At 55.3% G+C, this 17,276-nt stretch overlaps 2 protein-coding genes across 3 annotated transcripts in view; one reads left to right on the top strand and one right to left on the bottom strand.

The window, feature by feature from the left end:
* Positions 1-4,703: 4,703 nt before the first annotated feature.
* LOC140207359 (solute carrier family 2, facilitated glucose transporter member 1-like) lies at positions 4,704-15,485 on the top strand. 2 transcript variants are annotated; one of them, XM_072275913.1, is made up of 3 exons: positions 4,704-5,024; positions 6,476-6,574; positions 15,211-15,485. In XM_072275913.1, exons 1-3 carry the CDS (start codon positions 5,010-5,012, stop codon positions 15,373-15,375), a joined length of 279 nt encoding a protein of 92 aa, XP_072132014.1. In that variant the 5' UTR covers positions 4,704-5,009; the 3' UTR covers positions 15,376-15,485. The 2 variants fall into 2 exon arrangements, with proteins under 2 accessions (XP_072132014.1, XP_072132013.1); XM_072275912.1 differs by having other exon boundaries at positions 4,715-5,024; positions 6,473-6,574.
* Positions 15,486-15,798: 313 nt separating this feature from the next.
* The window catches only part of LOC140208165 (uncharacterized), an 89,076-nt gene continuing 87,598 nt past the window's right edge, over positions 15,799-17,276 (bottom strand). The window contains 1 exon segment of the mRNA XM_072276645.1: positions 15,799-15,954. Within this exon segment, the coding sequence (XP_072132746.1) occupies positions 15,799-15,954 (156 nt within the window).

The following is a 17,276-nucleotide window of genomic DNA, read 5'->3' as shown; positions in this document are numbered from 1 at the left end:
GGACTGTTTGGGGCCCTGAATGGTGGCAATAGAGGAGGTGTAGGGACAGGTGTAGTACTTACACTTACAGGGATAAGTGCCGGGTGGGAGATCCGAGGGGAGGGACGTGTGGACCAGGGAGTCGCGGAGGGACTGATCCCTGCGGAAGGCGGAGAGGGGCGGAGAGGGAAAGATGTGCTTCGTGGTGGGGTCCTGTTGAAGGTGGTGGAAGTTGCGGAGGATAATGTGCTGGATCCGGAGGCTGGTGGGCTGGTAGGTGAGGACAAGGGGAACTCTGTCCCTGTTGTGGTGACGGGAGTATGGGGTCATAGCCGAAGTGCGGGAAATGGAGGAGATGCAGGTGAGGGCATCACTGATGACGGTAGAAGGGAAACCACGGTCCTTAAAGAGAGAGGACATTTGAGATGTCCTGGAACGGAAAGCCTCATCCTGGGAGCAGATGCGGCGGAGACGGAGGAACTGGGAATAGGGAATGGCATTTTTGTATGTGACGAGGTGGGAAGCGGTATAGTCGAGGTGGTTATGAGAGTCAGTGGGTTTGTAGAAGATGTCAGTGGACAGTCTGTCTCCAGAGATGGAGACCGAGATATCGAGAAAGGGGAGAGAAGGGTCCGAGATAGACCACTGCCATTCCCTAGGCATTTAGAGAATCATGGTCTGATCAGGGACAGTCAACATGGCTTTGTGAAGGGCAGATCGTGTCTAACAAGCCTGATAGAGTTCTTTGAGGAGGTGACCAGGCATATAGATGAGGGTAGGGCAGTGGATGTGATCCATATGGATTTTAGTAAGGCATTTGACAAGGTTCCACACGGCAGGCTTATTCAGAAAGTTAGAAGGCATGGGATCCAGGGAAGTTTGGCCAGGTGGATTCAGGATTGGCTTGCCTGCAGAAGGCAGAGGGTGGTGGTGGAGGGAGTACATTCAGATTGGAGGATTGTGACTAGTGGTGTCCCACAAGGATCTGTTCTGGGATCTCTACTTTTCGTGATTTTTATTAACGACCTGGATGTGGGGGTAGAAGGGTGGGTTGGCAAGTTTGCAGACGACACAAAGGTTGGTGGTGTTGTAGATAGTGTAGAGGATTGTCAAAGATTGCAGAGAGACATTGATAGGATGCAGAAGTGGGCTGAGAAGTGGCAGATGGAGTTCAACCCGGAGAAGTGTGAGGTGGTACACTTTGGAAGGACAAACTCCAAGGCAGAGTACAAAGTAAATGGCAGGATACTTGGTAGTGTGGAGGAGCAGAGGGATCTGGGGGTATATGTCCACAGATCCCTGAAAGTTGCCTCACAGGTGGATAGGGTAGTTAAGAAAGTCTATGGGGTGTTAGCTTTCATAAGTCGAGGGATAGAGTTTAAGCGTCGCGATGTAATGATACAGCTCTATAAAACTCTGGTTAGGCCACACTTGGAGTGCTATGTCCAGTTCTGGTCACCTCACTATAGGAAGGATGTGGAAGCATTGGAAAGGGTACAGAGGAGACTTACCAGGATGCTGCCTGGTTTAGAGAGTATGCATTATGATCAGAGATTAAGGGAGCTAGGGCTTTACTCTTTGGAGAGAAGGAGGATGAGGGGAGACATGATAGAGGTGTACAAGATATTAAGAGGAATAGATAGAGTGGATAGCCAGCGCCTCTTCCCCAGGGCACCACTGCTCAATACAAGAGGACATGGCTTTAAGGTAAGGGGTGGGAAGTTGAAGGGGGATATTAGAGTAAGGTTTTTTACTCAGAGAGTGGTTGGTGTGTGGAATGCACTGCCTGAGTCAGTGGTGGAGGCAGGTACACTAGTGAAGTTTAAGAGACTACTAGACAGGTATATGGAGGAATTTAAGGTGGGGGCTTATATGGGAGGCAGGGTTTGAGGGTCGGCACAACATTGTGGGCCGAAGGGCCTGTACTGTGCTGCACTATTCTACGTTCGATGTTTACCGTTGCAGAGGGAGGTACAGAGGCCCAGGGTTTGGAGTTTACCGATGAGATCGTGTTGAACATTGAGGTGGGACTCCTTGTTCCCCCTCACGCAGAGGGTAAATTGGTAAACCGGGTCATCGTCGTCACGCGTGCTGAGGTCCGGGTCGAAAACTAAGAGGCACAGAGACAAGCCCCATGCACCCATCAGGAGGGCTAAAAGAAGACATAAGGTTGCCTTGGCGGTCAAAGTGAAGGATAATCCAAAGAGCTTTTACAAGTATATTAAGAGCAAAAGGATTGTAAAGGGATAAAATTGGTCCTCTTGAAGATCAGAGTGGTCGGCTATGTGCCGAACCAAAGGAAATGGGGGAGATCTTAAATAGGTTTTTTGAGTCTGTATTTACTAAGGAAGCTGGCATGAATCTATGGAATTGAGGGAATCAAGTAGGGAGACCATGGAAACTGTACAGATTGAAAAGGAGGAGTTGCTTGCTATCTTGAGGAAAATTAAGTGGATAAATCCCCGGGACCTGACAGGGTGTTCCCTCGGACCTTGAGGGAGACTAGTGTTGAAATTGCGGGGGCCCCTGGCAGAAATATTTAAAATGTCGCTGTCTACGGGTGAAGTGCCGGAGGATTGGAGAGTGGCTCATGTTGTTCCATTGTTTAAAAAAAAGATCAAAAAGTAATCCGGGAAATTATAGGCCGGTGAGTTTAACGTCAGTAGTAGGTAAGTTATTTGAGGAGTACTAAGAGACAGAATCTACAAGCATTGGATAGACAGGGGCTTATTAGGAGAGTCAACATGGCTGTCTGCGTGGTAGGTCATGTTTGACCAATCTCTTGGAGTTATTCGAGGTTACCAGGAAAGTGGATGAAGGGAAGGCAGTGAATGTGGGTGGGTGGGTGGGGGAGAGGGGGGATGAAGTGAGACACTGGGGTGATGGGTGAGGGGAAGGTGGGTGGGGGAGAGAGGGGGGGATGAGTGAGACGTTGGGGGTGATGGGTGAGGGTGAAGGTGGGTGGGTGGGGGAGAGGGGGGATGAAGTGAGACCGTTGGGGGGGTGATGGGTGAGGGGTGATGGTGTGGGTGGGGGAGAGGGGGATGAAGTGAGACACTGGGGGGTGATGGGTGAGGGGGGAAGGTGGTGGGTGGGGGAGAGGGGGAATGAAGTGAGACTCTGGGGAGTGATGGGTGAGGGGGAAGGTGGGTGGGTGGGGGAGAGGGGGGGATGAAGTGAGACACTGGGGGTGATGGGTGAGGGGGAAGGTGGGTGGGTGGGGGAGAGGGGGGATGAAGTGAGACTCTGGGGAGTGATGGGTGAGGGGGAAGGTGGGTGGGTGGGGGAGAGGGGGATGAAGTGAGACACTGGGGGTGACGGGTGAGGGGGTAGGTGGGTGGGTGGGGGAGGGGGGGGATGAGTGAGGGACGTTGGGGGTGATGGGTGAGGGTGAAGGTGGGTGGGTGGGGAGAGGGGGGATGAAGATGAGACGTTGGGGGTGATGGGTGAGGGGGAAGGTGGGTGGGTGGGGGAGAGGGGGGATGAAGTGAGACGTTGGGGGTGATGGGTGAGGGTGAAGGTGGGTGGGTGGGGGGAGAGGGGGGATGAAGTGAGACGTTGGGGGGTGATGGGTGAGGGGTGATGGGTGGGTGGGGGAGAGGGGGGATGAAGTGAGACCACTGGGGGTGATGGGTGAGGGGGGAAGGTGGGTGGGTGGGGGAGAGGGGGGATGAAGTGAGACACTGGGGGGGTGACGGGTGAGGGGGAAGGTGGGTGGGTGGGGGAGAGGGGGGATGAAGTGAGACTCTGGGGGGTGATGGGTGAGGGGGAAGATGGGTGGGTGGGGGAGAGGGGGGGATTGAAGTGAGACACTGGGGGGTGATGGGTGAGGGGAAGGTGGGTGGGTGGGGAGAGGGGGGATGAACTGAGACACTGGGGTGATGGGTGAGGGGAAGGTGGGTGGGTGGGGGAGAGGGGGGATGAACTGAGACACTGGGGGTGATGGGTGAGGGGAAGGTGGGTGGGTGGGGGAGAGGGGGGATGAAGTGAGACGTTGGGGGTGATGGGTGAGGGGGAAGGTGGGTGGGTGGGGGAGAGGGGGGATGAAGTGTGACGTTGGGGGTGATGGGTGAGGTGAAGGTGGGTGGGTGGGGGAGAGGGGGGATGAAGTGAGACACGGGGGGGTGACGGGTGAGGGGGAAGGTGGGTGGGTGGGGGAGAGGGGGGGATGAAGTGAGACTCTGGGAGTGATGGGTGGGTGGGGGAGAGGGGGGATGAAGTGAGACACCGGGGGGGTGACGGGTGAGGGGGAAGGTGGGGTGGGTGGGGGGAGAGGGGGGTGAGTGAGACTGGGGGTGATGGGTGAGGGGTGGGAAGGTGGGTGGGTGGGGGAGAGGGGGATGAAGTGAGACACCGGGGGGGGGTGACGGTGAGGGGGAAGGTGGGTGGGTGGGGGAGAGGGGGGGATGAAGTGAGACTCTGGGGAGTGATGGGTGAGGGGGAAGGTGGGTGGGTGGGGGAGAGGGGGGATGAAGTGAGACACTGGGGGTGATGGTGAGGGGAAGGTGGGTGGGTGGGAGAGAGGGGGGATGAAACTGAGGACACTGGGGGGAGTGATGGACGAGACCGGGTGAGGGGCTTTGTTGTCCGGAGCTGATGGGAGGGATGTAGGGACGGAGGGGGCGGAGGGAGGGAGGGAGGACGGAAGGAACGGAAGGGAGGGAGGGAGGAGCGGATTCCATCAGCCCCGAGTCTCCTCCCCGCGACGGGGGCCGGTCTCGGCTACGTGTGTGTCTGCATGACTCGCCGCGGGTTATATTGAAGCCCGGCTGCAGGAAACGACAGAGCCGGCGCCGAGGAGTCACCGGAGTGCGGTCCCTGAGAGAGAGAGAGAGCGAGAGGAGAGATAGAGATAGAGCAAGAGAGAGAAAGAGAGAGATAGAGAGAGAGAGAGTGAGAGAGAGACAGAGAGGCAGAGAGAGGGGGAGGGAGGAATCGCGCACCCTCGCCCGGCATCCGATTCCGGCGGGACCTCTCTCTCCAGCCGAGCCGTCGATCCGGGCTGCCGGCCCGGTTACTGAACGCGGAATATGGACGATAAAAAGGTACCGGCGCAGTGCTGGAGAGAGAGAGAGAGAGGGGTGGCTGGAGGGAGGGAGGGAGGGATGGATGGAGAGTGTGGATGGGGAGAGAGGGGGATGGAGGGGTGGACTGATGGAGCGAGGGATTGGGAAAGAGAGGGATGGAGAGAGGAATGGGAAAGAGGGAGGATAGAGAGAGGGACAGAGAGCTGGGAGAGGGCTGGAGAAAGTGGGACTGAGGGATGGAAAGAGTGATGGAGGGATGGGTAAGAGGATGGAGGGATGGCGTAAGAGGGATGGGGAGAGAGAGAATGGAGGGATGGGAAGGGAGAGGGATGGAGGGATAGGAAGGGAGGGGGATGGAGGGATGGGGAAAGAGGAACAGAGGGATGGAGGGATGGGGTAAGAGGGATGGGGACAGAGAGGAATGGAGGGATGGGAAGGGAGAGGGATGGAAGGATGGGGAAGGAGAGGGATGGAGGGATAGGAAGGGAGGGGATGGAGGGATAAAGAAAGGGGGTGAAGAGGATCAGAGGATGGATGGGTGAGGAGATGGAGGGAGAGAAGGGGATGAGACAATGAAGACGGGGAGGGATGAGGAGATGAAAGGGAATGAGGGATAGACAGCGAGGGGATGGAGAGGGAGGCGAGGGACACGGAGGAGGAGAAAATGGTGGGATGGGAGGGAGACGAAAGGCAGGGATTGGCAAGGGATGGGGAGTGGAGGGGTAGTGTGAGTGAACCTGGCAGGAGGAGGTAAAGAGGAGAGGGGAGAGAGGCTGAAATGCACAGGAAGAAGCCAGATCAGGCCAGATGTGGGAAAACACTCTGGGCCCAGTGAGAGCGGAGCATCTCGGAACTCAGGCAGAATCGTTTGTTAGAGGTCACTGAAGGGAGATAGAAAACAGCAGGAAGGACAGAGGGAGACGGAGAGAGGGAGGGAATGAGAGGGGGCAGAGGAGGGAGGGAGAGGGGAGAGAGAGGAAGGGGTGTAGGGGAGGGAGAGGTGACGGAGACGGGGAGGGTGTAGGGGGAGGGAGGGGGTGACGGAGATGGGGAGGGGTGTAGGGGAGGGAGGGGGTGACGGAGATGGGGAGGGTGTAGGGGAGGGAGGGGGTGACGGAGATGGGGAGGGAGGGGATGAGGGAGACGAGGAGGGGTGTAGGGGAGGGAGGAGGTGACGGAGACGGGGAGGGGTGTGGGGGAGGGAGGGGGTGATGGAGATGGGGAGGGGGTGTAGGGGAGGGACGGGGTGACGGAGACGGGGAGGGATGTAGGGGAGGGAGGGGTGATGGAGACGGGCAGAGGTGTAGAGGAGGGAGGGGTTGATGGAGATGGGGAGGGGTGTAGGGGAGGGAGGGGGGGTGACAGACGGGGAGGGGTGTAGGGGTGACGGAGACAGGGAGGGGGGCAGAGGGACAATTACCCCAACCCAGAGGTGAATGAACCTTTTGCTCTGTACCGCCCCACAGCAGTCCCGTTTGACGATACGTTTGGTCTACGCTGTCCTTGTGGCTGTCATTGGCTCCCTGCAGTTTGGCTACAACATCGGGGTTATCAATGCCCCCGAGATGGTAAGTCCCAATGAGCGCTGGGTGAGGGAGGGGGTGAACCTGGACCCATCCCAGTCCCACCGAGGGTTTTGGCTCGGCTCGGCTTACAGGCTGCGGGAGGGTTGTGTCGGCAGTCAGACGGCACCTGTGAAGGGAAAGGTGGTCCGAAGTTGCGGGACGAAACCCTCCACTCCCGTTCCCCCCACCCCCAGCAGACAGCGTGTCTCGTCTGCCTCTGGGCTCGTCTGTGCGTGTGTGTGTGTGTGGGTCTTTAGTTCAACTGCCTGTCAGTCTCTCTGTCTGTCTCTCTCTTCATCCCCTCTCTCTCCTTTCCCTCTCACTCTTTCTCCCCCTCTATCTTTCTCCCTCTCTCTGTCTCTCCCTCCCTCCCTCTCCCCTTCTCTCTCTCCCAACCTCTTCTCTCTCTCTCTCTCGTACATCTCACGGCTGCCAACTTTCATCCCTGTTTCAATGATACTCTCTCGATCTCATTTCCCCTTTTCAGTTGTTGCACATTTCTCTCAGTCTCTCTCTCTCTCTCTCTCTCTGTCCCACTCACCATTCCCTTCTTTCCCCCCAATCTCTCCCTCTCTTTGTCTCTCCTTCGTCCTCTATCTCTCTCCGTATCAACGCTGTATCTGAGTCTCCCTCACCCTCCTCCACCTGTCCATCTCCCCTCTCTCCATATAACCATATAACAATTACAGCACGGAAACAGGCCATCTTGGCCCTTCTAGTCTGTGCTGAACCCTTTCTCTCACTAATACTCTCATATTGTTCAGTGCCTTTACCAAACCTCTCCTCATTCTCCTGAACTACAGGGAATAAAGTGTTAATCCATTCAACCTTTCACTATAATTCAGGCCCTCAAGTTCTGAAAACATGCCTGTAAATTTTCTCTGTACTCTTTCAATATTCTTGATATCTTCTCTGTAGGTACGTGAACAGAACTTCATACAATACTCCAAATTTAGTCTCAGCAATGTCTTATAAACTTCAACATAACATCCCAAGCCCTGTACTCAATATTTTGATTTGTGAAGGCCAATGGGCCGAAAGCTTTCTTTACAACCCTATCTATCTGTGATGTCAGTTTCAAGGAACTATGTCTGTGTGGTCTCTGATCCCTCTGTTCTACTGCACTCCTCAGTGCCTTATTGTGTAAATCCTACTCTAGTTTGTCCTCCCAAAGTGCAACATCTCACACTTGTCTGCATTAAATTCCATCCCTCTCTCCCTCCCTCCCTCTCTCCCTCCCTCTCTCGCTCCCTCTCCCCTCTCTCCCTCCCTCCCTCCCTCTCTCCCTCTCTCCCTCTCTCTCCCTCCCTCCCTCTCTCCCTCCCTCCCTCCCTCTCTCCCTCTCTCCCTCTCTCCCTCCCTCCCCCCTCTCCCTCCTTCACTCCCTCTCTCCCTTCCTCTCTCCCTCTCTCCCACCCTCTCTCCCTCTCTCCCCTCTCCCTCTCCTCCCTCTCTCCCCCAGCTTTTTCTCTTTCCCTCCCTCCCTATCAATCTCTGTGAAGATGGGGATACTGTGTCTGTGTGTGTGTGAGATAGTTTGTGTGTGTGTGTGTTTGTATGTGTGTGTGTGTGTGTGTGTGTTTGTGTGTGTCTGTGTGTATCTGTCTGTGAGTGTGTGTGTGTGTGATACAGTTTGTGTGAGTGTGTGTGTGTCTGTGTGTGTGTGTGTATGTGTGTCTGTGAGTGTCTGTGTGTGTGTGTGTGTGTGTGTGTGATGCAGTTTGTGTGTGACTGTCCCAAGCCTTGCGTTGGTGTGAATCAGCAGATGGAGATCAATGTCTCACATTGACGACCCGCGCGGGTTGACAGGGTGGTTACGAAGGTGTGTCGGCCCTCATTAGTCAGGGATTGAGTTCGAGAGTCGCCAGGGAATGTGGCAGCTCTGTAAAAACCCTGGCTAGACCTACACCTGCTGTATTGTGTTCAGTTCTGGTCGCCTCATTGCAGTAAGGATGTGGGAGATTTCAAGAGTGTGCAGAGGAGATTCACCAGGATGCTGCCTGGATTAGAGAGGGTGCAGAGGAGATTCACCAGGATGCTGCCTGGATTAGAGAGGGTGCAGAGGAGATTCACCGGGACGCTGCCTGGATTAGAGAGGGTGCAGAGGAGATTCATCAGGACGCTGCCTGGATTAGAGAGGGTGCAGAGGAGATTCACCAGGATGCTGCCTGGAATAGAGAGGGTGCAGAGGAGATTCACCAGGATGCTGCCTGGATTAGAGAGGGTGCAGAGGAGATTCACCAGGATGCTGTCTGGATTAGAGAATATGTTTTATGAGGAGAGGTTGAGTGAGCTCGGGCTTTTCTCTTTGGAGAGAAGGAGGAAGAGAGGTGACTTGATAGAGGTGTACAAGATTATAAGAGGCGTAGATCGAGTGGACAGTTGAGACTTTTTCTGGAGGGAGGGTGGAAATGGCTAACACAAGGGGCATAATTTCTCGGTGATCGGTGGAAAGTACGGGGGGAATGTCAGAGGTGGGGTTTTTTACACAGGGAGTGGTGGGTGTGTGTGTGGAACGCCCTGTCAGGGGTGGTGGTGAAGGCAGGTACATTCGGGACATTTCAGACACTCTGAGATAGACACATGGGTGATAGGAAAGTGGAGGGTGAGAGGGGAGAGATTTAATGGGGACCCGAGAGGCAACTTTTTCACCCAGAGGGTGGTCCGTCTGTGGAAGGAGCTGCCTGGGGAAGTGGTCGAGGCAGGTACGACACTCGGACAGGGACACAGATAGGGAAGGTTTAGAGGGATACGGTGGTCCGTCTGTGGAAGGAGCTGCCGGAGGGAGTGGTCGAGGCAGGGACATTAACAACACTCGGACAGGGACACGGATAGGGAAGGTTTAGAGGGATACGGTGGTCCGTCTGTGGAAGGAGCTGCCGGAGGGAGTGGTCGAGGCAGGGACATTAACAACACTCGGACAGGGACACAGATAGGGAAGGTTTAGAGGGATACGGTGGTCCGTCTGTGGAAGGAGCTGCTGGAGGGAGTGGCTGAGGTAGGTACGACACTCGGACAGGATCCAGGGACAAACGCAGGCAGAGGGCCCTGTCTCGGATGGGGATATAGACTGGCTTGGATTAATTCAGTTGAAGGCCTGCTGCCTGCTGCAGTGACTCTGTGAATCCTGAAAGGAGCAGCAGCAGGCGTCCTGTGAAGTGATGCATAACGAGATCTTCACACCTCCCCCTCTGATGGCGTGGTGACGAATGTCTCTCTCTCTCGATTTCACAAATCCGTTCCCCTGTGGGCTGGAAGTTACATCAGACAGTGACTCAGCCTCCCTCACACCCCCAGTTGCAGCCAGTGACAGCCCTCGCTGTACTCATGCGCATGGAGACGAACACGCATCCAGGTGACAAACACAGACACACACAGACATACAAACACAGACACACACACACACACACACACACACAGAGACACACACACATCCAGGTGTACAAACACAGACACACAGACATACAGACACAGAGACACACACACACACACACACACACACACACACACACACACACGCGCACGCGCGCGCGCACGCACGCATCCAGGTGTACAAACACAGGCACACACAGACATACAGACAGAGAGACAGAGAGAGAGAGAGACACACACACACACAGACACATATCCAGGTGTACAGAGACACACAGAGACACACACTCATACAGGTGTACAAACACAGTCACACACAGGCACACAGCCATACAGACACAGACACACACACACACACACACACACACACACACACGCACGCATACAGGTGTACAAATACAGACACACACAGACATACAGACACAGAGAGAGACACACACACACAGATACAGAGACACAGGCACATATAGACACACACACATGCATGCAGACACAGAGACACACACATATAGATACACACACAGATACAGATACAGATACAGATAGACAGACAAACACAAATACAGACGGAGACACGCACACACAGACACACAGAGACACACACACAGACACAGAGACACATACAGACACACATACACACACACTCACATAGACACAGAGAGACACAGCCTCACACACACACACACACACGCACACACACACACACTCACACACACACACACACAGACATACACAAACACAGAAACGCACAGCCCCCCAAACACACAGTAACACCCGGGAGGGCCGTTCCAGGGGAGCAACGGAGGACGCGAGGTGTCTGGACAGAGGCGTTCAGGATGATGAGAGGCGTAGATCGAGTGGACATTCCGAGACTTTTTCCCGAGGGAAGGTGGAAATGGCTGATACGAGGGAGCATGATTTCTCGGTGATTGGAGGAAAGTATAGGGGTGATTTTTTTTTACATAGGGAGTGGTGGGTGTGTGGAACACCCTGTCAGGGGTGGTGGCGGAGACAGACACATTAGGGACATTTCAGAGTCACAGGGATGTTAGAAGCAGTGTGTACTGAGACAAGGAGAGGCTGACGACAGGGTGAAATTGCAGTCAACAGGATGTGTTGCAACGTAAAAGACAGATAAACTCGAAACAGCCTAAAGCTGGTCATTAGAAAGAGGCGACATAGGGCCGGAAAGTGTCGGACTCGGACCCCGAGGTCCTTCTGATCCTCCACACTGCCAAGAGTCTCGCCACCAATGCTATATTCTGCCATCGTGTTAGACCAACCGAAGAGAACCACCTCACGCTTCTCTGGGTCGAACTCCATCTGCCACCCTTCAGCCCAGTCTTGCATCCCATTGACATCCCGCTGTAAACTCTGACAGCTTCCCATACTATCCACAACACTCACCCCCCCCCCGCCCCCCCCCCCCGGACCTCTGTGTCTTCAGCTGATTTACTAACCCAGTTTGGTAATAAAACAGCCGTGATGGAATGGCAAGTGGATTAGAGAGCGCAGAGATTCACCAGGGTGCTGTCTAGATTAGAGAGCGCAGAGATTCACCAGGATGCTGCCTGGATTGGAGAGGGTGCAGAGATTCACCAGGGTGCTGCCTGGATTAGAGAGGGTGCAGAGATTCACCAGGGTGCTGCCTGGATTAGAGAGCGCAGAGATTCACCAGGGTGCTGCCTGGATTAGAGAGCGCAGAGATTCACCAGGGTGCTGCCTGGATTAGAGAGCGCAGAGAGATTCACCAGGGTGCTGCCTGGATTAGAGAGGGTGCAGAGGAGATTCAGCGGGATGCTGCCTGGATTAGAGAGGGTGCAGAGGAGATTCATCAGGACGCTGCCTGGACTAGAGAGGGTGCAGAGGAGATTGACCAGGATGCTGCCTGGATTAGAGAGGGTGCAGAGGAGATTCACCAGGATACTGCCTGGATTAGAGAGGGTGCAGAGGAGATTCACCAGGACGCTGCCTGGATGAGAGAGGGTGCAGAGGAGATTCACCAGGACGCTGCCTGGATTAGAGAGGGTGCAGAGGAGATTCACCAGGATGCTGCCTGGATTAGAGAGGGTGCAGAGGAGATTCGCCAGGATGCTGTCTGGATTAGTGAGGGTGCAGAGGAGATTCATCAGGACGCTGCCTGGATTAGAGAGGGTGCAGAGGAGATTCATCAGGATGCTGCCTGGATTAGAGAGGGTGCAGAGGAGATTCATCAGGATGCTGCCTGGACTAGAGAGGGTGCAGAGAGATTCACCAGGATGCTGCCTGGATTAGAGAGGGTGCAGAGGAGATTCATCAGGACGCTGCCTGGACTAGAGAGGGTGCAGAGAGATTCACCAGGATGCTGCCTGGATTAGAGAGGGTGCAGAGGAGATTCATCAGGACGCTGCCTGGACTAGAGAGGGTGCAGAGGAGATTCACCAGGACGCTGCCTGGATTAGAGAGGGTGCAGAGGAGATTCACCAGGATGCTGTCTGGATTACAGAGGGTGCAGAGGAGATTCACCAGGACGCTGCCTGGATTAGAGAGGGTGCAGAGGAGGTTCACCAGGATGCTGCCTGGGTTAGAGAGGGTGCAGAGGAGCTTCACCAGGATGCTGCCTGGGTTAGAGAGGGTGCAGAGGAGATTCGCCAGGATGCTGCCTGGATTAGAGAGGGTGCAGAGGAGATTCACCAGGATGCTGCCTGGATTAGAGAGGGTGCAGAGGAGATTCGCCAGGATGCTGTCTGGATTAGTGAGGGTGCAGAGGAGATTCATCAGGACGCTGCCTGGATTAGAGAGGGTGCAGAGGAGATTCATCAGGATGCTGCCTGGATTAGAGAGGGTGCAGAGGAGATTCATCAGGACGCTGCCTGGACTAGAGAGGGTGCAGAGAGATTCACCAGGATGCTGCCTGGATTAGAGAGGGTGCAGAGGAGATTCATCAGGACGCTGCCTGGACTAGAGAGGGTGCAGAGAGATTCACCAGGATGCTGCCTGGATTAGAGAGGGTGCAGAGGAGATTCACCAGGATTCTGCCTGGATTAGAGAGGGTGCAGAGGAGATTCACCAGGACGCTGCCTGGATTAGAGAGGGTGCAGAGGAGATTCACCAGGATGCTGTCTGGATTACAGAGGGTGCAGAGGAGATTCACCAGGACGCTGCCTGGATTAGAGAGGGTGCAGAGGAGGTTCACCAGGATGCTGCCTGGGTTAGAGAGGGTGCAGAGGAGGTTCACCAGGATGCTGCCTGGGTTAGAGAGGGTGCAGAGGAGATTCACCAGGATGCTGCCTGGATTAGAGAGGGTGCAGAGGAGATTCACCAGGATGCTGCCTGGATTAGAGAGGGTGCAGAGGAGATTCGCCGGGACGCTGCCTGGATTAGAGAGGGTGCATAGGAGGTTCACCAGGATGCTGCCTGGGTTAGAGAGGGTGCAGAGGAGATTCACCAGGATGCTGCCTGGATTAGAGAGGGTGCAGAGGAGATTCACCAGGATGCTGCCTGGATTAGAGAGGGTGCAGAGGAGATTCGCCGGGACGCTGCCTGGATTAGAGAGGGTGCATAGGAGGTTCACCAGGATGCTGCCTGGGTTAGAGAGGGTGCAGAGGAGATTCACCAGGATGCTGCTTGGATTAGAGAGGGTGCAGAGGAGATTCACCAGGATGCTGCCTGGATTAGAGAGGGTGCAGAGGTGGATTAGAGAGCGTGTTTTATGAGGAGAGGTTGAGTGAGCGAGGGCTTCTCTCTTTAGAGCGGAGGAGAAAGAGAGGTGACTTGATAGAGGTGTACAAGATGATAAGAGGGGTAGACAGAGTGGATGCTCAGGGACTTTTCCCCGAGTGGGGTGGAAATGGCTAAAACGAGGGGGCATAATTTCTCGGTGATTGGAGGACAGTATGGAACGGAGGTTGGGGGAATGTCAGAGAGAATGTCTGGTGTAGCTGGGAGAAGTGGGGAGGGGTGGTCTCTGATTATGTTGTCTGATTTTCTGAGGCAGTGGAGGGATGTGTAGGCAGAGTCCGTGGAGGGGAGGGTGATACGCAACATGCAATTCATTAAGCGTGTTATCTTCACACCACTTTCAACTTGGTGTGTGATATGCCAGGACCACGCTAGAACTGGTGTCGTTAACGGTGAAGAGGGCGCTCATGATTTACAGGGGGATCTCGATCGGCCGGGGAAGTGGGCCAAGAAGTGGCAAATGCAGTTTAATTGGGACAAAAGGGAGGTGTTCCATTTTGGGAAGGCTAACTAGGGTAGGGCTTTCAGAGTGTACGGGAGGGATCCCAGGGAGTGTTGTAGAACAGAGGGACCCAGGGGTACGGGGACAGGGTTCCCTGAAAGTGGGGTCACGGGTAGACGGGGACCCCGGGGAGTGTTGTGGAACAGAGGGACCCAGGGGTACGGGGACACGGTTCTCCGAAAGTGGAGTTACGGGTAGACGGGGACCCCGGGGAGCGTTGTGGAACAGAGGGACCCAGGGGTACGGAGACACGGTTCCCTGAAAGTGGAGTCATAGGTAGACGGGACGGTGAAGAAGGCGTTCGACACGCTGGCCTTCATCAGTCAGGACACTGAGTACGGGAGTCGGGGTCACGTCCCAGTTGTACGAGACGTCGGTGAGGCCGCACTGGAAGTACGGTGTTCGGTTTCGGTCGCCCCGCTGTAGGAAAGATGCCGCTGAGCTGGAAAGAGTGCGGAGGGAGATTTACGAGGATGTCGCTGGGACTCGAGGGACTGAGTTACGGAGAGAGGTCTGTCAGGTTGGGGACTTTATTCCTTGGAGCGTAGGGGTGACCTTACAGAGGTGTGTAAAACCACGAGGGGCACAGATAGGGTGAGTGTGCACAGTCTTTTCCCCAGGGTCGGGAATCGACAACCAGAGGGCACAGGTTTGAGGTGGGAGGGGGAGAGAGATTTAATAGGGACCAGAGGGGCAACTGTTTCACCCAGAGGGTGGTCCGTCTGTGGAAGGAGCTGTCAGAGGGAGTGGTCGGGGCAGGTACATTAACGACACTCGGACAGGGACACGGATAGGAAAGGTTGAGAGGGGTTTGAGCCCAGCACGGGCAGAGGCTACCGCCTCAGACGGGGGTGTGGGGTCAGCAGGGGATGGATGGCCAGAAGGGCCTGCTTTTGGGCTGTGGCTGGACGGATTCGCCAGGCGGGCTTGATTGGCGGTGTGGAGACCCCGGGTGGGGGAACTGAGCGACTTTCGGCCCCGAGTTTGAGGCGCTGGCCCTTGCCCCCCCCCCCTCACCTGCCGCATCTCCCTCTCCGACCGGCAGATTATCAAGGAGTTCTACAACCAGACTTACCACCGCCGGATGGGCTCCTGGCTGTCGTACACCACGATGACCCAGCTGTGGTCGGCCTCCGTCTCCATCTTCTCCGTGGGCGGAATGATCGGCTCCTTCTCAGTCGGGGTCTTTGTCAATCGCTTCGGGAGGTGAGATGCCCGCTCAGTCCCTTCCCCTCCTCAAACCCCTCACTCTCTCCGGTGGCTGGGCTGGTGTGGTGTGTCCTCTCCTCCGTCGCTCCCTCATTCCCTCCCTCGCTCAGTCCCTTCCCCTCCTCAAACCCCTCACTCCCTCCGGTGGCTGGGCTGGTATGGTGTGTCCTCTCCTCCGTCGCTCCCTCATTCCCTCCCTCACTCGCTCCCTCCCAATCCCTCTCTCCGGTGGCCGGGCTGGTGTCGTGTGCCCTCTTCCCCCTCGCTCCCTCATTCCCTCCCTCGCTCAGTCCCTTCCCCTCCTCAACCCCCTCACTCCCTCCGGTGGCCGGGCTGGTGTGGTGTGCCCTCTCCTCCCTCGCTCCCTCATCCCCCTCCCCTCGCTCCCCCTCACAGTCTGACAATGAGACCGCAAGACCCCCAGCTACAGGGGAGCCGAATCTGGCCACTCGGCCCCTCGGATCTGCTTGCCCATTCCATCATGGCCGGCCCGGTTTCCCTTCTCAGCCCTCGTCTTCCTGCCTTCACGTCCCGACCAAACCAAGAGCTGATCAACCTCTGCTTTAAATACACCCAATGACTGAAGAACACAAGAAACGGGAGCGGGAGTCGGCCATCCGTCCCGTCGAGCCTGTTCCGCCATTCAGTAAGATCACGGCTGATCTGACCATTCCACATCCACTCTATCTGTGTCTTCTGGTCCTAGACTCCCCCACTATAGGAAACATCCTCTCCACATCCACTCTATCTGTGTCCTCTGGTCCTAGACTCCCCCACTACAGGAAACATCCTCTCCACATCCAGTCTATCTGTGTCCTCTGGTCCTAGACTCCCCCACTATAGGAAACATCCTCTCCACATCCACTCTATCTGTGTCCTCTGGTCCTAGACTCCCCCACTACAGGAAACATCCTCTCCACATCCACTCTATCTGTGTCCTCTGGTCCTAGGCTCCCCCGCTACAGGAAACATCCTCTCCACATCCACTATATCTGTGTCCTCTGGTCCTAGACTCCCCCACTATAGGAAACATCCTCTCCACATCCACTCTATCTGTGTCCTCTGGTCCTAGACTCCTCCACTATAGGAAACATCCTCTCCACACCCACTCTATCTGTGTCCTCTGGTCCTAGACTCCCCCACTATAGGAAACATCCTCTCCATATCCACTCTGTCTGTGTCCTCTGGTCCTAGACTCCCCCACTACAGGAAACATCCTCTCCACATCCACTCTATCTGTGTCCTCTGGTCCTAGACTCCCCCAGCACAGGAAACATCCTCTCCACATCCACTCTATCTGTGTCCTCTAGTCCTAGACTCCCCCACTATAGGAAACACCACTATAGGAAACATGCTCTCCACATCCGCTCTATCTGTGTCCTCTGGTCCTAGACTCCCCCACTATAGGAAACATCCTTCCCACATCCACTCTATCTGTGTCCTCTGGTCCTGGACTCCCCCAGTATAGGAATCATCCTCTCTACATCCATTCTATCTGTGTCAGGTTTTAGTGAGATCCCCCCTCATTCTTCTGAATTCTAGTGAGTACAGGCCCAGATCCATGAAACGCTCCTCATTTGACAAGCCGTTCGATCCCAGAATCATTTTGTGAACCTCCTTTGAACCCTCTCCAGTTTCAGCACATCCTTTCTCAGATAAGGGGCCCAAAACTGCTCACAATACCCAAGGTGAGGCCTCACCGGTGTTCTATGAAGCTCCAACACTAGATCCCTGCTTTTATATTCTAGTCGTCTCGAAATGAATGATAACATCACATTCAACCTGCAAATTAATCTTCAGCGAATCCTGCACCAGTTCCTTTTCACCTCAGACGTTTGAATTTTCCTCCCCTCAAAGGAGGAGCTCATTGCCAAAGGTCAGATCAGGGTGGGGGACAGCGAT

This window comes from Mobula birostris, chromosome 13 (genome assembly GCF_030028105.1).
Source record: "Mobula birostris isolate sMobBir1 chromosome 13, sMobBir1.hap1, whole genome shotgun sequence".
NCBI classification, from domain to species: domain Eukaryota; kingdom Metazoa; phylum Chordata; class Chondrichthyes; order Myliobatiformes; family Myliobatidae; genus Mobula; species Mobula birostris.
Note: the sequence above shows the minus strand (reverse complement) of the source record. Positions and strands in the feature narration are given on the sequence as shown.

Bases quoted from the DNA above. Each gene is read 5' to 3' on its own strand.
- LOC140207359 (XM_072275912.1), top strand. The intron at 6,575-15,210 runs GTAAGTCCCAAT...TCCGACCGGCAG, and splicing joins TTATCAATGCCCCCGAGATG to ATTATCAAGGAGTTCTACAA.